This window comes from Bos grunniens, chromosome 16 (genome assembly GCF_055505025.1).
Source record: "Bos grunniens cultivar Pamir isolate PY7600 chromosome 16, Bosgru_T2T1.0, whole genome shotgun sequence".
NCBI classification, from domain to species: domain Eukaryota; kingdom Metazoa; phylum Chordata; class Mammalia; order Artiodactyla; family Bovidae; genus Bos; species Bos grunniens.
Window position 1 is genome coordinate 54,041,686 of NC_141180.1, and position 23,019 is coordinate 54,064,704.

Consider the following 23,019-nt stretch of genomic DNA (forward strand, 5'->3'; position numbering starts at 1 on the left):
TCCCATCAACATCTTACCTGCAGCCTCAAAAAAGACTCAGAACAGAACCACCCAGCTAAGTTATGCCCAACTTCCTTACTCACAGAAATGGTAAGGTAATAAGTAGTTGTTCTAGGCCAACAACTGGGGTAAATTGCTAGCAGAAATAGATAACTAATACACAGGCTGATTTGTCTCACACTCTATTGATAATCCAGAAAAGGCGATGGCGCCCCACTCCAGTACTCTTGCCTGGAAAATCCCATGGACGGAGGAGCCTGGTAGGCTGCAGTCCATGGGGTCGCTGAGGGTTGGACACAACTGAGGGACTTCACTTTCACTTTTCACTTTCATGCATTGGAGAAGGAAATGGCAACCCACTCCAGTGTTCTTGCCTGGAGAATCCCAGGGACGGGGGAGCCTGGTGGGCTGCCATCTATGGGGTCGCACAGAGTTGGACACGACTGAAGCGACTTAGCAGCAGCAGCAGCTATTGATAATCACTGACTCCACTGGGCTCTTAATACTGCCTGGCAACCATACTATTATGTTTCCATCCTTCCCTCCTCCCATTCCCGTTCATAACTGCTCTCTTTCAGATCTCCAACACCTCCACCTCATTCTCAGTTTCACCTAAATGTCCTAATTCCTACTTCCATGAGTAAAAATTAAAGCAATCAGAAGAGAACTTTCTGGGTCCCATGGTCATACCTGCGCTCATACCTGTTCTGCCTTCGCTCCTGTGACTAAGGACGGGCTGTCTATGCTCCTAGCTGTGCCCAACCTTTCCGCTTGGGTTTTAGATCGGATCCTGCCTTGCCCATTCAAAGACATCCCTCGTGAAATTCTCCCCCCCCACCATCTGTTTCTGGAAGGAACGAGCATTGATCTGTGTCTAATTGCTACTTATAGTTCAAGTAAAATGAGAACTGAGAAGTAAGCATTGGTTTTAGCAACATCATGGTCATGAGGTTCTTCACCCAGTGGCTTATCCTGAAAATCTGACTGGAAGAGAGACTGGAGGTGAGCATTGGACACAGTGAGTGTATACACCTCTTTGATGACATTTTGTTGTAAAAAGAAAGGGGAAAATGAATCAGAAATATGGAGTCAAGAAAAGTTAGAAACAAGAGAAATTAAAGGAAGGCTGTATGCTGAAGGAAATGACCTCGTAAGGAAAGAGAAAACTGACGATGCTACATCCATGGTTACCTGGCAGCGGGGACGGAGGGCAAGGGAGTGTGTGGCCTAGTGATACTCCGAAAGAACCACCTCAAATCACTAAGCTCTGGCAATTACCCGCGGCACTCTGTGGCGGCTTCCATGATAAACTAGATAATGCATGCACAGTTCCAGCCTTCCATGGCCTTGTTTTCTGCGATAGACTGGGCCAGGACAGTTCTCACCTTTCCCCCCAGCCTTTTCTTTTCTAGGAAGTCGTTTCCTTTTGGAGGAAATCACATTGCCCCTGTTACTCAAAACGTGAATCCTGAACTGTCAGAGCTCTAGGGCGGGGGTGGGAGAGGGTCTCCACAAGGCCACTGTTCATTGGTACCCTGGCAGTTTCCCCCCGGCCACTCCAGGACACGCAGAGGGGGGAACCTTGGTGATTCATCTCTCCAGCTGCCCAACCCCACGGGCACTACCTGGCTTAGACTGTCATCCGCTCTTGCCTGGTTTAGAGCAACTGCATCTCTTTAAAAAAATAATTTTATTTATCAATATTTATTTATTTTTGGATGCACTGGGTCTCTGTTGCTGTGCGTGGACTTTCTCTAGTTGTGGCCAGTGGGGGCTACCCTTCCTTGTGGCGTGTGGGCTTCTCATTGTGGTGGATTCTCTTGTTGCAGAGCGTGGGCTCTAGGTGCTTGGGCTTTGGTAATTGTGGCTCACCAGCTTAGTTGCTCTGTGGCATGTGGAATCTTCCCAGATCAGGGATCAAACCAGTGTCACCTGTATTAGCAGGAAGGTTCTTAACCTCTGTACTACCAGGGAAGTTGCTGCTGCTGCTGCTGCTGCGTCGCTTCAGTCGTGTCTGACTCTGTGCAACCCCATAGATGGCAGCCCACCAGACTCCCCTGTCCCTGGGATTCTCCAGGCAAGAACACTGGAGTGGGTTGCCATTTCCTTCTCCAATGCATGAAAGTGAAAAGTGAAAGTGAAGTCACTCAGTCAAGTCCGACTCTTAGCGACCCCATGGACTGCAGCCCACCAGGCTCCTCCATCCATGGGATTTTCCAAGCCAGAGTACTGGAGTGGGGTGCCATTGCCTTCTCCAGGGAAGTTGCTAATTGCTTTTAACTAGAGAAAAATTCCATGTCTGAAGTACCTACTTGCCCTGTCATCTTGTCCATCACCTCATCCCTCACTCCAGCCGCTCTGGAGCATTAATCATGCATGCTAAGTTGCTTCAGTTGTGTCTGACTCTTTGCGACCCCATGGACTGTAGCCCATCAGGTTCCTCTGTCCATGGGATTCTCCCGGCAAGAAGACTGGAGTGGGTTGCCATTTCCTCCTGCAGGGGATCTTCCCGACCCTGGGATCGAACCCGCATCTCTTACGTCTCCTGCGTTGGCAGGTGGGTTCTTTACCACTAGTGCCGTGTGGGAGCATTAATAGTCCTTGCCTTTATTCTCAATGCTCCTCTGGGCTCAAATGCGGTTTTCTTGTTTCCCTTTTTCAAATCCTAATCATCCTTTAAGTCCCTTAAAGCTTCAGGATCCAGCTGGAATGCCATCTTCTCCATGAAGCCTTCCTTATCATCTGTCCCCTCGGAATCGGCCACTCCTTCCTTTGAGTGGCCTGCCCCGTCTCTCCTGTAGCATCCAAGTTCTTCATGGGCAGGGGTGCTGTTTGCTTGTCCTTTGATCCTGCTACTTGGTGTCTGCTCACGCACAGCAAAGTGTTGGTGTGGAGAAGGCTTGTGGGTTGAAGGACTGAACGGTCAATAGCCTTTTTTGTCTCAGGTTTCCTGCCTTGTGGCCTATTGCCCAGACTAGGGCTTCCTACTAGTAGGCAGGGTAGGTCCTGTGCTGTGGAGAGAGCGTAGACTTTAAAATCAGAAGGCTTCGGGTCATGTTTATCACGTGAATGACTTTGGGTTAACCTGACAATACAACCTACCCATAGACTTGCTGCTGCTGCTGCGTCGCTTCAGTCGTGTCCGACTCTGTGCGACCCCATGGACTGCAGCCTACCAGGCTCCTCTGCCCATGGGATGTGCCAGGCAAGAGTACTGGGGTGCCATTGCCTTCTCCCCATAGACTTGCTATGAGTCTCAAATTGGTCATGGGCTTGAAAGTGCTACCTCTATTCAGATATAACTTTTTAGAGCATTAGTCATACTGGGTCTGCAAGATATAGGTTGGCCACTGGGGGGCAGTCTCAGCTGGTCTCTCAGCTTGGCTTGACTGGGTCCACCCCTTCCTGCCAGCGATGAGGGCCTGGGATGGTATGTGAACCCACATACCTGGCCTGCCCAGACTTCTGTATTCTCGGGGCTGTTTTAGGGTTCAGTCTTTCAGCTCTGGCACTTTTTGGTATGATGGGATTCTTGCTGTCCTGGGGCAGACCAGAAACCCATCTTTTTCCTTAGAGAGCACAAATGAATGCATAGATCACATCAAACCATCTTCTTTGTAATATTATTTTCTTCTATTTTAAAAACTTAACTGTGAAATAATTCACATATTAGACAACTCGTTATTTTAAAGTATACAATTCTGTGGCTTCCGTTACAGTCACTATGCTGTGTAACCATCACTGCTCCCTAATTCGAGAAAATTTCCATCACCCTAAAAAGAAACCGCATACCTGTTTGTAGTCAGTCCCAGTTTCCCTCTCTGCTCAGTTCCTGGGAACCAATAATCTACTCTGTTTCTGTGGACTTGGCTAGTCTGGTTATTGCATATAGCTAGAATCATAGCTTTTTTGTGACGGCTGTATTCATACTGGGCCTGCGGGATCTCGGTTGGCCGCTGGGGGGCAGTCTCCACTGGTTTCCCAGCTCGGCTTGCCGGTCCGCCCCTTCTTTCACTTAGCATAGTATTTTCAAGGCTCAGCCACGTTGTAGTGTGTGTCCGTTTTTTCGTTCCTTTTTATGGCTGAATGATATTCAGTTGCATGGCGATACTACATTTTGTCTATTCATCCATTGATAGACACTGGACTGTTTCCACTTTTTGGCTATTGCAAATAACGTGTTCTGAGCATCGGAGTACACGTTTTCCTGTGGACTTGAGTTTTCAATTGTCTTTCAATTCCCTCGAGTGGAATGTTCCCAGGAATTACCCTGTCACTCTGTGTTTAGCATTTTGAGGAACTGCCAGACTGGTTTCCAAAGTGCCTGTACATTTTCCATTCCCACCAGGGGCGTATGGGAACTCTGTAATCCTCTTGACGTTAGATTCACCCCATGCTTGCCTTAGAAATCTGAAATGGGAAGGCCCAGGAGAGAGACAGAAGATCGGGTTCTGCATGACAACAAGCTTTGCAAACTTCGTCTGAAAAGCACACTTGGGCTTTGGGGTGATTTGTCTTCCTTGCTGAGGGTACAAGGCAGCCTGTCCTTCTGGCTGAGAGGAGCCCCTGGGTAAAACAGTGCTCTGTCTGAACCGCATTGACCAGTGCTGTTTGCCAAGAAGGGTTCTTACTAGTCGGTGCCGCCTGGTGTGTTTCTGCAGGCCCTCGTCAGCCTCTGTCATGGAACTTGGGCTTCCTGGGTGGAACTGGCAGCAGCTCTTGCTGGGGTGTCTGGGGTGTGAGGCTGGGGAGATGTCTGTCCAGGTTGACAGGGCCAGCGGGCGCCTGGCTGGCTAACGGGGAGACGCTGGCTGTCAGCTCAGGTGGGGCTGGTGAGCAGAGACTCTGCCTGACTTGGGAAATGAGGGCTCTGTTCACAGCGGTGCAGACCTGTCTGCCTAAAATGAAGATGGGTTTGTTCGTGCAGAGTCTGGAGGTGATTTAGGCAGGTGGGGTGGGAAGGAGATTGCTAACCCCAAAGGAGCCACTTAGGGATAAAAGAAGTTACCAGCTGCACTCACTCTGCCATTAGATGGTGGGGCGGGGGTGGGGGGGTGGAGGGGGTGGGGGGGTGGAGGGGGTGGGGGGGTGGGGGTGGGGGGGGTGGGGGTCGGGGGGACACTTGTTTATTTCAGTCCAGATGGAGGGAGGGCTTGTCTATTTCAGTCCATCTAAGGGGAGTGTTTCAGGGAGGCTTGGAGAGAAACAGAGGCAGGGAAAATGATCCCACGAGCTATCTGCCTGAAGGTACTGGGTCCACTATACCTGGTGTGTATCTCTCCAACCACTGGGCATCTTATAGCCATGGGTGTTTATTCATTCAGCAAATATTTATTCAGTCCCTACTATGCTCCAGGAGCTTTCCAGGATCCAGTGACACAGTGATGAGCAAAGCAAACACAGAGAGTTGTCCTTGTGGAGATCAGAGTCTGCTGGGGTGGAGAGGCATTCATCAAATTCACCCTGCCTGGTTGCCAGACAGGGTACTGCTGGCTGCTGCGAGAGCCTACAGAAGGTGGATGTCTCTGGGTAGGGTGTCCAGGAAGACTTCCCTGGGGCACTGGGCATCTGAAGGCTGAGTAGGGGTGGGGGTGAGGGGAGGGTATTTCCGGGGGAGGGCATAGCAGGTGCAAAGCCTTCAGTGGGACAGAGCATGGCATTCCAGGACCAGAAAGAGGTCAGGAAGTGGAAAGCAGAGAGGGAGGGGGGTTTGGGACAGGGGGCAGAGAGGGAGCAAGGGACCAGTCTGCTGAGTGGTGGGCAGACTTATTCTCTTGAATGATGGGCAGCTGTTGAGGGGGCTTTAGGTTTGGAAGAGACATGGTTGGATTTGTATTTGAAATGACTGCTCTGAGTAGAGTAAGATTGGCCATGGACGTCAGTCACAAGCTTCAGATAATTAGGCAGTAAATTAAAAAATGGGGCTTCCCTGATAGATCAGTTAGTAAAGAATCTGACTGCAATGCAGGAGACCCTGGTTTGATTCCTGGGTCAGGAAGATCCCCTGGAGAAGGTATAGGCTACCCACTCCAGTATTCTGGCCTGGAGAATTCCATGGACTGTGTAGCCCATGGGATCGTGAAGAGTTGGACATGACTGAGCGACTTCCACTTTCACTTTCAGATTCAAAAGTAAAATAAGTATTTCCTTGCCTTTCGCACAGAGTTGCTAGATTGCCCCTGGAATCCCATGTGCTTGAGAGGATTCTGTGTTGACTGAGTGAAGGAATTATGGTTCTGGTTTTAAAGGAGGATGGGGCCACCCAAGTGAGACCAGGAGCAATGTTAGTGAAATGAAAGTCGCTCAGTCGAGTCTGATTCTTTGCGACCCTAGAGGCTATACAGTCCATGGAATTCTCCAGGCCAGAATACTGGAATGGGTAGCTTTTCCCTTCTCCAGGGGATCTTCCCAACCCAGGGATCTAACCCAGGTCTCCTGCATTGCAGGCAGATTCTTTACCAGCTGAGCCACAAGGGAAAAGCTAATCTTGAAATTCGGATGAGCTTACTATTGGGGCAGATGGTGAATCAAGGTGCTGTTGAGGAAATGCAGGTGGGACCCCCCAGAGAGATGAGGGCCTAGCCAAGACTGTGATGCTAGCTTGAGCCTCTGAGGGTCATTTTTTGGCCTTGAATTTCTGGTGAAACCTGAAACCATGTCTTATGCTGGATGCCTGGGGAGCAGACACTTCTTTCTCTTTGCCCAGACCCTGGTGAACTGCTCTATACGCAGTGGCTGTCTTAGAAGGTGGGAACCCGGGGGACTCAGAGTTCAGCTGGTTCAGAGCTTCTCAGAGTGTGGACCGTGGACCCCTGCATTTGGCATCATCTTTAATCCCAAAGAAAGGCAATGCCAAAGAATGCTCAAACCAGCACAATTGCACTCATCTCACATGCTAGTAAAGTAATGCTCAAAATTCTCCAAGCCAGGCTTCAGCAATACGTGAACTGTGAACTTCCAGATGTTCAAGCTGGTTTTAGAAAAGGCAGAGGAACCAGAGACCAAATTGCCAACATTTGATGGATCATGGAAAAAGGAAGAGAGCTCCAGAAAAACATCTATTTCTGCTTTATTGACTATGCCAAAGCCTTTGACTGTGTGGATCACAAGAAACTGTGGAAAATTCTGAAAGAGATGGGAATACCAGATCACCTGACCTGCCTCTTGAGAAACCTGTATGCAGGTGGAAGCAACAGTTAGAACTGGACATGGAACAACAGACTGGTTCCAAATAGGAAAAGGAGTACGGAGAAACGCTGGACTGGAAGAAACACAAGCTGGAATCAAGATTGCCAGGAGAAATATCAATAACTCCAGATATGCAGGTGACACCACCATTATGGCAGAAAGTGAAGAGGAACTAAAAAGCCTCTTGACGAAAGTGAAAAAAAGAGAGTGAAAAAGTTGGCTTAAAGCTCAACATTCAGAAAACTAAGCTCATGGCATCTGGTCCCATCACTTCATGGGAAATATCAGTGTCAGACTTTATTTTTGGGGGCTCCAAAATCACTGCAGATGGTGATTGCAGCCATGAAATTAAAAGACGCTTACTCCTTGGAAGGAAAGTTATGACCAACCTAGATAGCATATTGAAAAACAAAGACATTACTTTGCCAACAAAGGTCCGTCTAGTCAAGGCTATGGTTTTTCCAGTGGTCATGTATGCATGTGAGAGTTGGACTGTGAAGAAGGCTGAGCGCTGAAGAATTGATGCTTTTGAACTGTGGTGTTGGAGAAGACTCTTAAGAGTCCCTTGGACTGCAAGGAGATCCAACCAGTCCATTCTGAAGGAGATCAGCCCTGGGATTTCTTTGGAAGGCCCAGTGCTAAAGCTGAAACTCCAGTCCTTTGGCCACCTCATGTGAAGAGTTGACTCATTGGAAAAGACTCTGATGCTGGGAGGGATTGGGGGCAGGAGGAGAAGGGGACGACAGAGGATGAGATGGCTGGGTGGCATCACGGACTCGATGGACATGAATTTGGGTAAACTCTGGGAGTTGGTGATGGACGGGGAGGCCTGGTGTGCTGCGATTCATGGGGTAACAAAGAGTTGGACACGACTGAGCGACTGAACTGAACTGAACTGTAATAACAGTATAAAAACTATAGACCCTTGGGTCCTACCCCACACCCACTGAATTAGAACTTTGGAGGGAGTGGGGAGCAAAAGCAGGAGTCAGCATTTTATTTTTTAAAAAACTTAAAAAAAATTGTATCTATTAGGTTGTGCCATTGGGTGGGATCTTAGTTCCCTGACCAGGAATCAAACTTACACCCCCTGCAGTCGAAGGTGGATTTTTAACTCCTGGACTGCCAGGGAAGTCCCAGGAATCAGCATTTTAAGCAAGTGTTTCACAGGAGTCTCGCACACCCTGGATTTGTTTCCTGGGGCTGCTGTAACCAGTTAACAAACTTTGTGGCTTAAACAGCAGGAATATGTTCCCTCTCAGTTTAGGAGGCCAGAAGTCTAAAATCAGTTCCATGGGGCTGAAACCAAGATGGTGGCAAGGCCACAGCACTTCCAGAGACTCTCGGGGAGGATTCATTTATGGCCTCTGTCTGCTTCTGGTGGCTGCTGGCATTCTTTGGCCTGTGACAGCATCACCCCAGTCTCTCTGCCTCTGTGGGTACCTTCTTCTGTTCTGTCTGTTGTTAAATCTCCCTCGACCTCTGTCTCATGAGGATACTTGTAATTACACGTAAGGCTATGATAGTCTCCTCATTTTAAAATCCTTAACTTAATCACGTCTGCAAAAATCCCTTTTCCACATAAGGTATATACTATTCACAGGTTCCAGAGATTAGGACTAGATGTCTTTGGGAGACCATTTTTCAGCTTCCCCCACCCCCAAATTTCAAAAATCACTGATGTTCCCATCTTAGGGTACACAAGGCCTAGAAAATTGGAGCCCTGAGAAAAACGATCAATGCAAGGTCCCAGGGCCTATTTCTCTACCGAGATTAGAACCCACAACTCTTTTTTTTTTAAGATGATACTTCCAATCCAAATTGAGGACTGGCAGAATTTTTATTTAATCTTTTTGATCTTAAGTATGAATCTCCCTTACCCCATGCCCAGAATTTGAGTTCTAACGGCACCGAATTATAGAATTAGAATATCAAATACTTCTCATTTGCTTTCTCCCATAATATGCACGCAATAATTTCAAAACAATGACAAAAATTTTACTACTAACCGTATGATTAGTGAAAATACTGTAAGATTTTTACTTGTGGTTTCAGAAGTTTTTCTTCCAAGATATGTTGTATTAAAGGTTGTAACCAAATAACTTGTGTTTTTTAGCCACTTTGAACTTCTGAATGGTGTGCTACCAATATGTTCATCCCATTTTATTTTATGGATTTTTTTAATGACAATTTTTAGGATTAAATATTTACACGTTCCAAGTCAAACCTATAAAATAAGTCTAGTTTCTATTTGGGACCGCCCCTCCCTATTTCCTTCCTCCCCTGTACGTAACCACTCTTCATATTACATTTTGTTTCCTGTATTAATTTTCTATTTCTGCCATAACCAATTATGACAAACTTGCTGCTGCTAAGTCACTTCAGTCGTGTCCGACTCTGTGTGACCCCATAGACGGCAGCCCATCAGGCTCGCCTGTCCCTGGGATTCTCCAGGCAAGAACACTGGAGTGGGTTGCCATTTCCTTCTCCAATGCATGAAAGTGAAAAGTGAAAGTGAGGTCGCTCAGTCGTGTCAGACTTTTCGCAACCCCATGGATTGCAGCCTACCAGGCTCCTCCATCCATGGGATTTTCCAGGCAAGAGTACTGGAGCGGGGTGCCACTGCCTTCTCCGATGACAAACTTAGTGGCTTTAAAACAACACAAGTTTGGTTTCTATAGTTACATTGGAGAAGGAAATGGCAACCCACTCCAGTATTCTTTCTTGCCTGGAGAACTCCATGGACAGAGGAGCCTGGCAGGCCACAGTCTATGGGGTCGCAAGAGTCGGACACGCCTGAGCGACTAAGCACAGCACAGTTACATAGGTTAGAAGACTGACGGCCTTCACTGCGCAGAAAGCAGTGTCAGCAGGCTCTGCACCTTTCTTAAGGCTCTGTATGGGAAACCCAGCTCCTTGCTTTTTGCGGCAAGGATGGCTTTTAAAGGCTATCCACAGAACCCACAGCTCTTGATCCTCAGGCCTTCTCTTTCTGGTCCTGGTTCCCAGGAATAATGATGACGGATTATTTACTGAGTGCTTCTTATGTACTCTTCTAAGCAAGTTCTATGTCCTATCTCATCACCCTTCCAAACAACCCTATATAAGGTAGGTCCTACTATTACCTTCTATTTTACAGGGGAGAAAATTGAGGGGATGAGAGGTTAAATGACTTGCCCCAGGTGACAGAGCTAATGACTGGTGGAGATGGGATAGATGCCCAGGAAAAGGCCAAACCCTTCACTCATAGGTGGGGCCCCTTTGCTTGGGGTTACTGATGCTTTCCATGACTCACCCTTCTCTGATATTTCTATCTTTCTAGAAAATATGTAGCCAAACTTTTCTGGAAAGAAGGGTGACCCCTCCAACCGCTTTCCCTTCTGCTGAGAACCAGTTCTTTGGTAAATACTGGCCTTAAGCTACCCAATAGGCCTTCTCATCTCAGCTGATGGTGCCAATGACGGGTAAGCAGGTCTTGCAAAGAGATGGGGCTGGGTGACTGTGATCCTCAAGAATGTCTTAGGCTTATGGTGTGGGAGGGGCCCTGGAAGGTTCCCAGCCTCCAAACTGTCTGCTGAAAGGCAGAAGTGGAGGGCAGGGCAGGTTCACCTGCACCCTGGGTACATATTTGCTCCTGGCCCTGACTCACTGCCCTCTGGAGCAGGGGGGCCAATGGGGCGGGGGCCCTCAGGTGAAATGTTTACCTGCTCCACCCGCCCCTCCCCTGCTTCACGATGCCTTATAGCTTCCCTCCCAGGGGGGCAGGTCTCTGAGAGCACGGAGCAGCCCTGCCCTCTGTCTACCCCACTGAGCCCTCAGCCATGGCAGCCCTGGCGGCCCGAGTAGCCCGGCAGCGTGCAGCCGCCGAAGGCCTTGGCTCCAGCCAGAAGGCTGTGAGGTACTTGGGCCAGGACTTCGAGACCTTGAGGCAGCAGTGCTTGGACTCGGGGCTCCTATTTAAGGACCCAGAGTTCCCAGCGTGCCCGTCAGCTTTGGGCTACAAGGATCTTGGACCTTGCTCCCCTCGAACTCAAGGCGTTGTCTGGAAGCGGCCCATGGTAAGGAGGTGGGCTTGCTGCTGAGAGTCAGGATGGAGGTCCCTCGCTTCTGGGCAGTAGTTGAGGAAGAAATTATGATTCTTGACCCTGTGTTCCTGGATCCCGTATTTCAGACAACCGCCCCCCTCCGCACCCCCACTTAAAATTTTTTTTTCAGAGACAATAAAGTATAGAGGGAAGAGTATGCATGGGTTTTGGAACCAGACAAGTTAGATTGGAATCCTGGGATCAGAATCATCCCTTACCTCCAGCAATCTCTTCCCTTTCTGTTTTCATCCTATCAGTTTTACAAAACAGTTACCTCTCCTGGAGAAGGAAGTGGCATCCCACTCCAGTATTCTTGCTTGGAAAATCCCATGGGCAGAGGAGCCTGGTGGGCTACAGTCCATGGGGTTGCAAAGAGTTGGACATGACTGAGCACCGCCTCTGAGCGTAACTCCTTGGCCTGGCCTCCCTCCAGCCCTTCCATGGCCATTTCCCACCCCTCTCTGGAGCCTATCTGGGTACTTTGAGATGTTCACAAAATCCAGGTTGGGTTTATAGTCTAACGTCAGGAGTTGACAGCCATGTTTCATTTCAACAGATGGGTTTTTTTTTTTTCTTCTTTTTTTAGGCCTGTTTTGGGCCAGGCGTTGGCTCTGCCCTGTTTGGGAAGGTGGTTGGGGAGAAACTGAGGGATCAACTGTGGTCTCAGCTCTGATGGAGGTTGTGGGAAGGCAGACAACTGAATAAAGGACTGACATCCTGGGCAGAATGAAGGAAATGATAACAGAGACATAAACCATGGGTGCGGGACCCTGGGTGTTAAGACTGAATGATGGAAAGGGAAGAGGATGCATTCAAGTGGGATGAAGGGCCCCAGGGAGCCTGGGGCAGGCGAGATGGGTAAGGTGGGAGGGGAGAAAGCTTCATTTGGTGACCAAAGTCAGATATCGCTAGCCTTTGCCTAGTGTTTCTCCTTTGTTTGAAACTCCATATATATATATATATACTGTGCTTAGTTGCTCATTCGTGTCCTGCTCTTTGTGACCCCATGGACTATAGCCTGCCAAGCTCCTCTGTCCCTGGGGATTCTTCAGGCAAGACTAGTGGAGTGGGTTGCCATGCTCTCCTCCAGGGGATCTTCCCAACCCAGGGATTGAACCCAGCTCTCCTGCACTGCAGGTGGATTCTTTACCATCTGAGCCACCAGGGAATCCTATGTGTGTGTGTGTGTGTGTATATATATATATGTATATTTCAGAGAAGGCGATGGCACCCCACTCCAGTACTCTTGCCTGGAGAATCCCATGGATGGAGGAGCCTGGAAGGCTGCAGTCCATGGAGTCGCTGAGGGTTGGACACAACTGAGCGACTTGACTTTCACTTTTCACTTTCATGCATTGGAGAAGGAAATGGCAACCCACTCCAGTGTTCTTGCCTGGAGAATCCCAGGGACGGGGGAGCCTGGTGGGCTGCCGTCTATGGGGTCGCACAGAGTTGGACACAACTGAAGCGACTTAGCAATATATATATTTGTGTGTATATATATATATATATTTGTGTGTATATATATGTGTGTGTGTGTGTATATATATATATGTATATATATATATTTGTGTGTGCCAGGACTTAGTTGAGGCATGCAGGCTCTTTAGTTGTGGCATGTAAACGCTTAATTGAGGCACGTGGGATCTACTTCCCTGAGCAGGGATGGAACCTGGGCCCCTGCTTTGGGAGCACAGAGTCTTGGCCGCTGGACCACCAGGAAAGTCCCTCCTTCACGTGAAATTCTTAGAGCCCTCACCTCCTCAACCACGTTCTGCCCTAGACTGTGTCTTCACCTGGCCTCACTATCCACATAAATTTGGTAATTTCAGAATGGAGTGCTGATTTGTGCCTGTCAGCAAAATGCTATAAAATCCAGACGATGAGGTAGTAAGTAGAACCTGATTAATGTGAAACCTAAGTACTCCCATTATTGAGAATTTTCAGATGAGTGAATAAAAGCCTGTCAAAATTTACCCTCTCCATTCCCAGTCATCAGTAAGGATTCTCACACGGCTGGTTTCGGCTAGGTTGTGCTCACACATCACTTGGCATGCTACAGGACCCAGCTTTATCCTCTACGATCTTACAGGTTTTTGAATAGGCTCCTGAGTTGGTAATGACCCTGATTCTGTTATTAGAGATGTGCCTCAGGATCTGGGAAAATCAGCCTGTTCCCAAATGCTTCATTTCCTTCTTCCTTGAGGTCTCTCAGGGGCCCGCAAGAAGGTCGGGGTGTCCAAAAATGAGGTGCATCAATGAGTTCATTTGCCTTTTTCCCTCCCTCCCCTCTCTTCTTCCCCTTCCCACTCCCTCTTTCTTCCATCTTTCCTTCCTTCCTTCTTTTCTTTTTCTTGCTGCTGCCGCCGCCGCCGCTAAGTCGCATCAGTCGTGTCCGACTCTGTGCGACCCCGTAGACAGCAGCCCACCAGGCTCCGCCGTCCCTGGGATTCTAGAAGCGGCTTCTCATCTCCCAACTTCCCCATGGCCCTGGGTTGATGCCCAGCCCGGCCTCTGTGGTTTGAGGGATGCTCAGTGTGTGCAGGCCCCAGTTTGGCCCAATCGATGATTTTCTTCTCTGTCCTTTTTTTTTTTTTTCCCCTTTCTGTAATTAAGAAGTTTATTGATCCTAAGGAGAAATATATATATAGAGAGAGAAGTGAGACAGTGTCAGCTGCATGGTAAGGACTCATGGAACAGCCAACTCCAGTTAAGAGAAACCTGCTGGGTTGACCTTTGGGAGGTTTGGATAAGGATGAGGGGGCGAGGCCTCAGTGTGGGGCTTCCACTCTGCCTGCCGCTTAGGTGAATGAATTTGGGAATTTTCAACTCAGCCTTGATTTATTGAGTGCTGGTCACGTACAGATGCTAGCATGGAGCCTTTGTGAAGTTTTGCTAGCCGGGGAGACAGTCAAATAGTGGACCAATAGCAGAATGGCCAAAAGCTTGGGTTTGGACAACAGGTGGGTCAGGATTCTGGTTCCCTCTCTGCCATTTATTAGCTGTGTGGCTAAGTTACTGACCTCCCAGGACTCAGTTTCCTTGTCTATAAAATGGGAATAACATGGGACTTCTCTGGCAGTCCAGTGGTTAAGACTCTGTGCTTCCACTGCGAGGGATGTGGGTTCAATCCTTAGTCAGGGAGCTAAGATTCCACATCCCACATGCCATGCAATTTGGCCAAAAAAAAAAAGGAGAAGAAGAATATGACTTATCTCATTGGGTTATTGGGAAGTTTGAATGAGAGGATGAATTTAGCCCAGTGCCTGGCATGTAATAGATGCTTGATTCTATGAGCTGTCTCTAGCTATTACCGTAAGACAAACTGTCCAGAGAGTGAAATATGAATATGGACACAGTGTACAGGAGTTCAGGGCAGAAACAGTGAAAGTGACTGTGGGGTTGGGGCAGGTTAATTACTGCAGACATCTGAAGGTGGGAGGGCATGTTGGTGAAAGAAGAGGGTCATGATCAAGACCGAGAAGGCACGGTGTGGGCGGAGGCACAGGGCCGTGGATGTGCATTCAGAGCTCGTTCAGAGGACCACAGTGGCCTGTAGTCAGAGGAGAGAGAGCACCGTGGGAAGCAGACAGCAAGCCTGGAAACGTCAAATGGGGCCAGACCCTAGAGGGACAGGAGTGCTGGGCTGAGTCCCATGGGCATAATCAATGCTGCTGCTGATGAATGTCACAGCATCATTGGGTTTCCCGGAAGCGCACAGCCAGGGCTCCTGAATTGCCAAACACAGATTATCAGACATGGACTAATATCCTGGGGAGAGCATTTCCAAGTCATCAAGTCACTGAGAGTGTGATTTAAATCACTTCCTACCTTGAATTTATTACTAATACCGGTGGTTCTCTTGTGACTGTTCATCAGAGGCTGATAGGATGCTTGAGTAATTGAGTTTGTGGTGTGTTTTGATTATCAGAGAAATTGTAAACATTATTGCTAAAAAGACATGTTTGTTCTTAAAGAAGAAAATATAGTGTCCCAAGTGTAGGGAGTTGGGAGCCTGCCTCTTTGCAGGGGCTTGCCTCTTTTAAACGTCTTTGACTGCCAAGTTACTTTGTATCTCTGATCTGATCTGAGTTCTGATAGAAAGTTAGTAATGGAGAGAAGACTTTGGGAATATTCTTCAGGCATAATGCTGAGATGTGATCTCCTTGCAAGGCTAAGGACATTCTGTGGCCCCTGAGAGATTCATACAACATATAAGTCAGGGAATTTCCTGGTAGTTTTCTCTTGGGGGGTGGTGGTGTATATTTTGAGTTATGCTAGTGAATAACATGTAATCAAATGAGCAGTCCATCACCTCGGAACCCTCTTGGGCTTCCCAGCTGGCTCTAGTGGTAAAGAACCCACCTGCCAATGCAGGAACCATAAGAAAACATGTATTTGATCCCTGGGTTGGGAAAATTCCCTGCAGGAGGGCATGGCAACCCACTCCAGTATTCTTGCCTGGAAAATCCCATGGTCAGAGGAACCTGGCAGGCTATGATTCATAGAGGTGCAAAGAGTTAGACACGGGTCGCAAAGAGTCGGACATGACTGAGCGACTGAACTGAACTGAACTGAAAGTGACTTAGCGGGCACACACAGGAACCCCTTAGCACCACTCTGGTTATAACGCTTTCTGTTGTCTCTAGCCTTTGCAAACCACTCTGTTTTCCAAGCCAAACTTACATTTTAGCTGAGCTTGGTAGACCTATTAGGTATGAGTCTAGTGCGCTTCTACCATATAGACAGTGTGACATGGGTAATTGAACGTACAGCTTGGGGGAGTGCTTTGGGAGCATCAGCATATTCTATAGTTAGTAACTGAAGCCACAGGTCTGGATGGCATCACCCAGGGAGAAGGCTTCAGGCATGTTATTGCTCTATGAGACGGGGTCATGCCCAGGACTGAGGACCCAGCTCAGGGGCTCCCTGGTCCTGAGGATGAACAGAGCAGAGGAACTCTTGAAGGAGACTTGACAAGGAGTAGAGAGGTGAGAAAGTCAAGACTGAGTGAGGATACAGACGCCAAGAGAGGAGGGTTTCAGAAGGTGGGAACAGGCAAGAGTATCAAGTGTAAAGAGCAGTGAGACGGAGGAGAGCGAAGCTCAACCTGTGAGTGCTGGTGACTCAGGTGAGAGGAGTTTCATGGAACCCTGGGAGACTGGAGCCCGGCTTCAGGAGACTGACGGATGGACGGGAGATGAGGCGCTGGAGACTCTTTAAAGAAGGTTTTTTTTTTTTTTTTTTTCTTTTTTTTTTTTTTTAAAGCAGGATACAAAACTATATATGATAGGGATAATTTGTTTTTCAAAGTTAATACATGAATGGATATTCATATATATGAAAAAAAGATTGAGAAAGAATACACCAGAATATTAATAGTGATAATCCTTAGGAGTAGTAAGATTATGGATAACTCATTATTTTTCCATTACTAGCGTGTGTTATTTTTTTTTAATGAGGAAAAATATTATGATCCCTGGAAGGGCTACTAGTAAAGAATTGCTTCCTGGGATTTCCTTTAAAGTGGCTAAGACTGTAAGCTCCCAATGCAGGCCCATCTTTTATCCCTGGTCAGGGAACTAGATCCCACATGCCACAACTAAGACCTAGCACAGCCAAATAAATAACTATTTTTAAAAAAAGAATTGCTTCCTGAAGGAAATCTTTGACTCAGCTTGAAGCTTAATATAACACTATCAAGTAGCCAATTAAATGAAATCAATTTATAAGTGAAAATATGTACCATGAGGTACTTTAGTTATTTTCAGTATTCATCCCACTTGCATAATATCTAAGACAGAACTATGTCATACCATATAAAGAAGGTTTTTAAGCAGAGATTCTGCCCAACCTCTGTTCAGCGTGCTCTCAGCCCTCCCTTTTTTTTTTTTAAACAAACAGATTACATTCAACATTTCTTTTTGTCTCTCCATTTCTATTAATTAAAATTTCAAATCTCTCTACCTTCTGCCCACAAAGAGAGGATGTCTGGACTCTGGGATATTCTTGATCACTTGGGATTAGAATTTGCTGCTGCCCACTTTTAGAACCCCTAGTTTGGCTCATGCCACTTCTGTCTGTAAATTGCCGCTAGAGGGACAGTTGGTGATCCAGTGGTTAAGACTCCGTGCTCCCAATGCACTGGCCCCAGGTTTAACACCTGGTCAGGGAACTAGCAATGGCACCCCACTCCAGTACTCTTGTCTGGAGGATCCCATGGACGGAGGAGCCTGGTGGGCTGCAGTCCATGGGGTCGTGAAGAGTCGGACCCGACTGAGCGACTTGGCTTTCACTTTTCACTTTCATGCATTGGAGAAGGAAATGGCAATCCACTCCAGTGTTCTTGCCTGGAGAATCCCAGGGACGGGGGAGCCTGGTGGGCTGCAGTCTCTGGGGTCGCACAGAGTCAGACACGACTGAAGTGACTTAGCTGCAGCAGGGAACTAGATCCTACATGCTGCAACTAAGACCTGGTGCAGACAAATTAAAAAAACAAAAAGTTGCCACTAGAGGATGAAACAAACAAGCAGAACTATGCTCCATCTTTGGAAGGCTGGCTAAATAACTCACGGTACTTATAATGAAATGATAAAGCTCTATATGTGCTGAGCAAAGATATACAAGATAGAAAATGTATATGTATAAAGTGTTAGTCACTCAGTCGTGTCCAACTCTTTGTGATGCCATGGACTGTAGCCCACCAGGCTCCCCTGTCCATGGAATTCTCCAGGCAAGAATACTGGAGTGGGTAGCCATTCTCTTCTCCAGAGGATCTTCCCAATCCAGGGATTGAATCTGGGTCTCCTGCATTGCAGGTAGAGTCTTTACCATCTGAGCCACCAGGGAAGCCATATATATGTTAATATGCTTTTACATCAAAAGAGTTTCTAGAAGGGTATACAGGAAATGTTAACAGCAAGGAATCTAAAGTGAAAGGAGTTTTTTTGTTTTTATAGCATTATTTGCTCTTACATTTTTTTTTTTACCCATGGGCATACACTTCTTAAATAAAAAACAAGTTAATGATTTTTTTTTTTTTTAATATTTGGAAGAAAAAAAAAGTCAGCCCAAAGGCTCTATCTCTGCCCATTTAGGCAGGAGCTTTATTCAAGGGTGTTAGGGCTGCCACTCAGAAGCCTCCGCCCCTCATGGTCCCAGAACCCCAGAATCCCAACTCATGGCTGCACACCCACTCTCTCTGTCTGCCTTCAACCCATCATTCTCTTGCTTCTCCTTTCCTTTTCGATCCACCATTTCTTTATCTCTATGGAGTAAGATGGGCTTCCCAGGTGGCGCTAGTGGTAAAGAACCTGCTTGCCAATGCAGGAGACATAAGAGACTCGGGTTCAATCCCTGGGTTGGAAGATCCCCTGGAGGAGGGTATGGCAACCCATTCCAGTATGCTTGCCTGGAGAATCCCATGGACAGAGGAGGCTGGCAGGCTACAGTCCGTGGGGTCACAAATAGTCGGACATGACTGAAGTGACTTAGCACACAGTCACTCATGGAGTAAGATGGAAATATTTCCCATTCTTTGTGGTCAGACAGTCCCTGATGTAGCAAAACCAGGCTGGCTTCCTTTTTGTCCCTTGGGTTTCCACCCTTTCCCCCTAAGAGTGCTCCTGGTGGTGAGGCAGACCCACCTCTCCTTTGGGAACCAGTCTTCACATCTGCTAAGTCATTTCAGTCATGTCCAACTCTTTGCAACACGATGGACTGTAGCCTACTTGGCTCCTCTGTCCATGGGATTCTCCAGGCAAGAAAACTGCAGTGGGTTGCCATGCCCTCCTCCAGGGGATCTTCCCCCCCAGGGATCAAACCTTTGTCTCTTATGTCTCCTGCACTGCAGGCAGATTCTTACCACTAGCGCCACCCGGGACTAGTACCACTAGCTTGTCCTAGATTCTGCTTTTCTCACGCACAGGCATCATCTCCCATCTAATAAGTCTTTCAGGCATAATCCCTCATGGGCATTTCTCCCTTTTCTCCTTTTGTTTTCTGTGGTCTACACGGCAGTATTAGGCACTAGGCTTTTCCTCTGATTTTTTTAAAGAAAATTTTTATTTATTGTTTTTATTTTTTGACCATGTTGCATGGCTTGCAGGATCTTAGTTCCCCAACCAGGGATCCAACCCAAGCCCCCTACAGTGGAAGCACAGTCTTAACCACTGGCCTGCCAGGGAAGTCCCTTTCCTCTGATTTTTACCATGGGTGTCTATCTCGGTTTCCCACGTAGGCTGAAAGCACTCTGAGGCCAAGAACCACGTGTGTTCTTTCCCTCTGTGTCACCATGCTCCCATCTTTCCCCTGCCCGATATGGAGCAACTAGTACCATGTATCGGAGAAGGCAATGGCGCCCCACCCCAGTACTCTTGCCTGGAAAACCCCATGGACGGAGGAGCCTGGTGGGCTGCAGTCCATGGGGTCGCTGGGAGTCGGATACGACTGAGCGACTTCACTTTCACTTTTCACTTTCATGCATTGGAGAAGGAAATGGCAACCCACTCCAGTGTTCTTGCCTGGAGAATCCCAGGGACGGGGGAGCCTGGTGGGCTGCCGTCTATGGGGTCAGACAGAGTCGGACACGACTGAAGCGACTTAGCAGCAGCAGCAGCAGCAGTACCATGTATAGAACAGGCATTGAGTACATCCTTGCTGGGTAAACCAGAAAGAAAGAAGGCCTACAGGATGCCTTCTTGTGCCCTAATAGAGCTCTAGGGCTATGAGCTTGCCTGTGACAAATGCCACTCTGAGATAGATGAGCAGGGAGGTGGCAGGTGTGGGAATGAGGTTGAGTTCTCCTCTCTGGACAGACACTTCCTGAAGCCCCAGTATTTCCATCAGCACACAGGGTCCTCATCACTGAGTCAATGAGTGTCCGCAGGGCACAGAGCATTTTCTTAGAGTGTAAACATTAGCCTCATCCTCTCCCTAAAAGTAGGGGTGTTGTCTGAACGGTGAGATCATATTTTATCCCGTCATTATCTCAGCCTTTGCCTTTCTCCTGCCTCCCCCGCCTTCACACCCACACACCCACACCGTATGTATAGTGATAAAAAGCCTGCTCACGAGGGGACCTGTGGGCTCCAGCTCCTGCTTTGCCACCCCTGGCTGTGTGACTGTGGGCAGCTCTCCTGCCTTCTCTGGGCTTCAGAATCCTCAGTGATAAAATGCGGTACATGCAATAGATGATCCCTTGGGTTTCTTCCATGAATTTTGTGACGATCAAGCCCCTTCACCCTTGGTGCCACCATCACTGGGCATCTTTGTGACTTGTGTTTTGTCCCCGATTGTTTCCAGGAATTGTGCCCCAGCCCTCAGTTTATCGTTGGTGGAGCCACGCGCACAGACATCTGTCAGGGTGCCCTGGGTGAGTCACTGGGGAGAGTCCTATTTGTTTTGGGAGAGGGCAGGTGTGTGTGTGATGAGTAACATCAGATTACGCTGTTAGACTTGACCGTCGACATTAGGTCTGTCACTCACCTGTATGGGTCTTTGAGACTGCACTCTCCACTCTGGGTCTGGAATACTGGAACTCCCTTTGGTTCCTTTTAACCAAGAGATTTTCCATATGCTCATTTAACCCTTTTTAATGCTAGAGTCACAAGCTAGGATTATAGGCATATGGTAGATAACTGTGCTCGGAGAAGGGCAATGGCAACCCACTCCAGTATTCTTGCCTGGAGAATCCCAGGGACGGGCGAGCCTGGTGGGCTGCCGTCTCTGGGGTCGCACAGAGTCGGATACGACTGAAGTGACTTAGCAGCAGCAGCAGCAGCAGCAGCAGATAACTGTGCTAGCTGTGTCCTTTTTTTTTTTTTAAATATTTATTTATTTGACTGCTTCGGGTTTTAGTTGCAGCAGGCTGCACTTTAGCTGTGGCATACAAACTCTTAGTTGCAGCACAGGGATCTAGTTTCCTGACCAGGTATCAGACGTGGGCCTCCTGCACTGGGAATACGAAGTCTTAGCCACTGAACCAGCTGGGGAGTCCCTGTGCTGTGTTTTGATAATAGTTTCCTGTAAATGGACATGATTCGACCTGTGGAGTGGCCACATGTATACAATTAAGCGTGCTAAGTTTCTTCAGTCATGTCAGCCTCTTTGTGACCCCTTGGGCCACAGCCTGCCCAGGCTCCTCTGTCTGTGAGAGTCTCCAGGTAAGAATACTGGAGTGGGTTGCCATTTCCTCCTCCAGGGGATCTTCTCGACCCAGGGATGGAATCCACGTCCCTTAGGTCTTCTGCATTGCAGGCGGATTCTTCACCACTAGCGCCACCTGCCGTCACAATAGATGCTCTTATCATGAGTAAGAAAACAAAAATCCTAGCTTCGTAGCCAAGCTTTCTTTCCTAGGCCAGGAATCATGGGATTCAGAACCTTCACTTCCCAATCTTCCATATTCCCTCCAAATCAGGCACAGTTAAGTTAGAGGAATAATGTATTTTGTTTTGTTAAATTCTAGCCTTAAGTGTTGGAAACCAAGGTTCTGTTTGATAGCAGATTAGCATTGTTGATCTCATAAGCCCTCCTGATCCCAGGATCTCACGGTTTCTGCATTGAGTTGGACAACACTGACATTTTAGGGACAACATGGCTCTGAATTGAATTCGCCAGCTTTTCAAACAGCCAACCGGTGACAGCCGCAGGATATAGAACTGAAAACGAAGACAGGAGGAAACAAATCCTGCTTGCTTGAAAGTCAGCCAAACAAACAAAGTCTCCGCGTCCACGTGTCCCCATCGCCCTTTATCCTTCCGGAGATTTCCCCTCTGTCTTTTTTCTCCTTGCACCACAAACCTGTTCTCTTCAGCCTGCTGGAAACCTTTATGATTTTGAAGATCACTGGCATTCATTTTAAATGCTTCCGATGTTCTCTCCTTTAATGAGTATAGCAAATATCCCCTTAGCCAGAGCTCATGGAGCCTGAGTACAAAGCAGTGAGAACCATTCGGGTACCACGTCCTTGTGTGCCCCAGGCCCTGAAAGCCACAGCCTCCGTGTCCTCAGCCTTTGAGCGAGGTGAGGGCTCCCAGAGGGGTTGTGTTCTGACCTCTTCTTGTTCTGGTAAGTGTGCTGTGCCTTTTTACTTCAAGTGAAATGTTTAACCTAATATAGCACACATCTCAGGGAAACACAACTTCACATTTACGCTTTTAACAACTTCTTGTTGTAGATGGGTTGACTTTGGAAAAAGGTATTTAGTAAGTATCTTTTAATTGATTGACTTGGAGAGATCCTCCTTTGAATAGTTTTAAGCTTGGAGGAAAGAGAGTTTCCCAAAAGAGGCCAGAGCGTTACCATGGTGAGCGTGTGCTGCTGATGAAGCCTGCGGCTGGAGGAGCAGGAAATGAACCCGACTCCCCGAATCCAACTCACATCAAAGTGCTGGGGCGACGCCGTGGAGGCCGCCCTGGGTTAGCCCGGCGCTGCCTTGGTGGATTTTAATGAACCGAGCGGAAAGGCTTGTTGAGTCCAATTTCCTGAAGGGTGCTTGGTATGGGGCCAGAGGGCCTGTGGACCAGATGGAGCTGCAACAAGCATCGAAGTGGGTACCTTGGCGCTGGGCCTGCAACTTGGCCCCAAGGTGGATGCCCGGGGCTGAATGGCAGCAATCCGTGTGGCCTATGAGACTTGGGCCTGGCGGCTTTAACAGTGGGTGGATCGTGGAGAGATTAAGAGGTGGTGTTATGTGGCACCTGTCAGGGAGTGACAGGAATTAATACTTGCCCAGTGCCTTGCA

General features: G+C 48.0%; 1 protein-coding gene across 9 annotated transcripts in view; it reads left to right on the plus strand.

Moving 5' to 3' along the window:
* Positions 1-10,950: 10,950 nt before the first annotated feature.
* Positions 10,951-23,019, plus strand: part of CAPN8 (calpain 8) — a 103,066-nt gene continuing 90,997 nt past the window's right edge. For 2 of the 9 annotated variants that reach the window (XR_015143585.1, XM_086345206.1), the window contains exons 1-2: positions 10,952-11,246; positions 20,577-20,646. Coding sequence is in view for 4 of the 9 variants with exons in the window: in XM_086345206.1 (XP_086201332.1) it covers positions 11,010-11,246; positions 20,577-20,646 (307 nt within the window). In the remaining 5 variants the exon portion in view is untranslated. Of the gene's footprint in view, positions 11,247-20,576; positions 20,647-23,019 lie in introns of those variants that run through there. The other 7 variants (XR_015143583.1, XM_086345201.1, XR_015143584.1 and 4 more) reach the window with 6 other exon arrangements.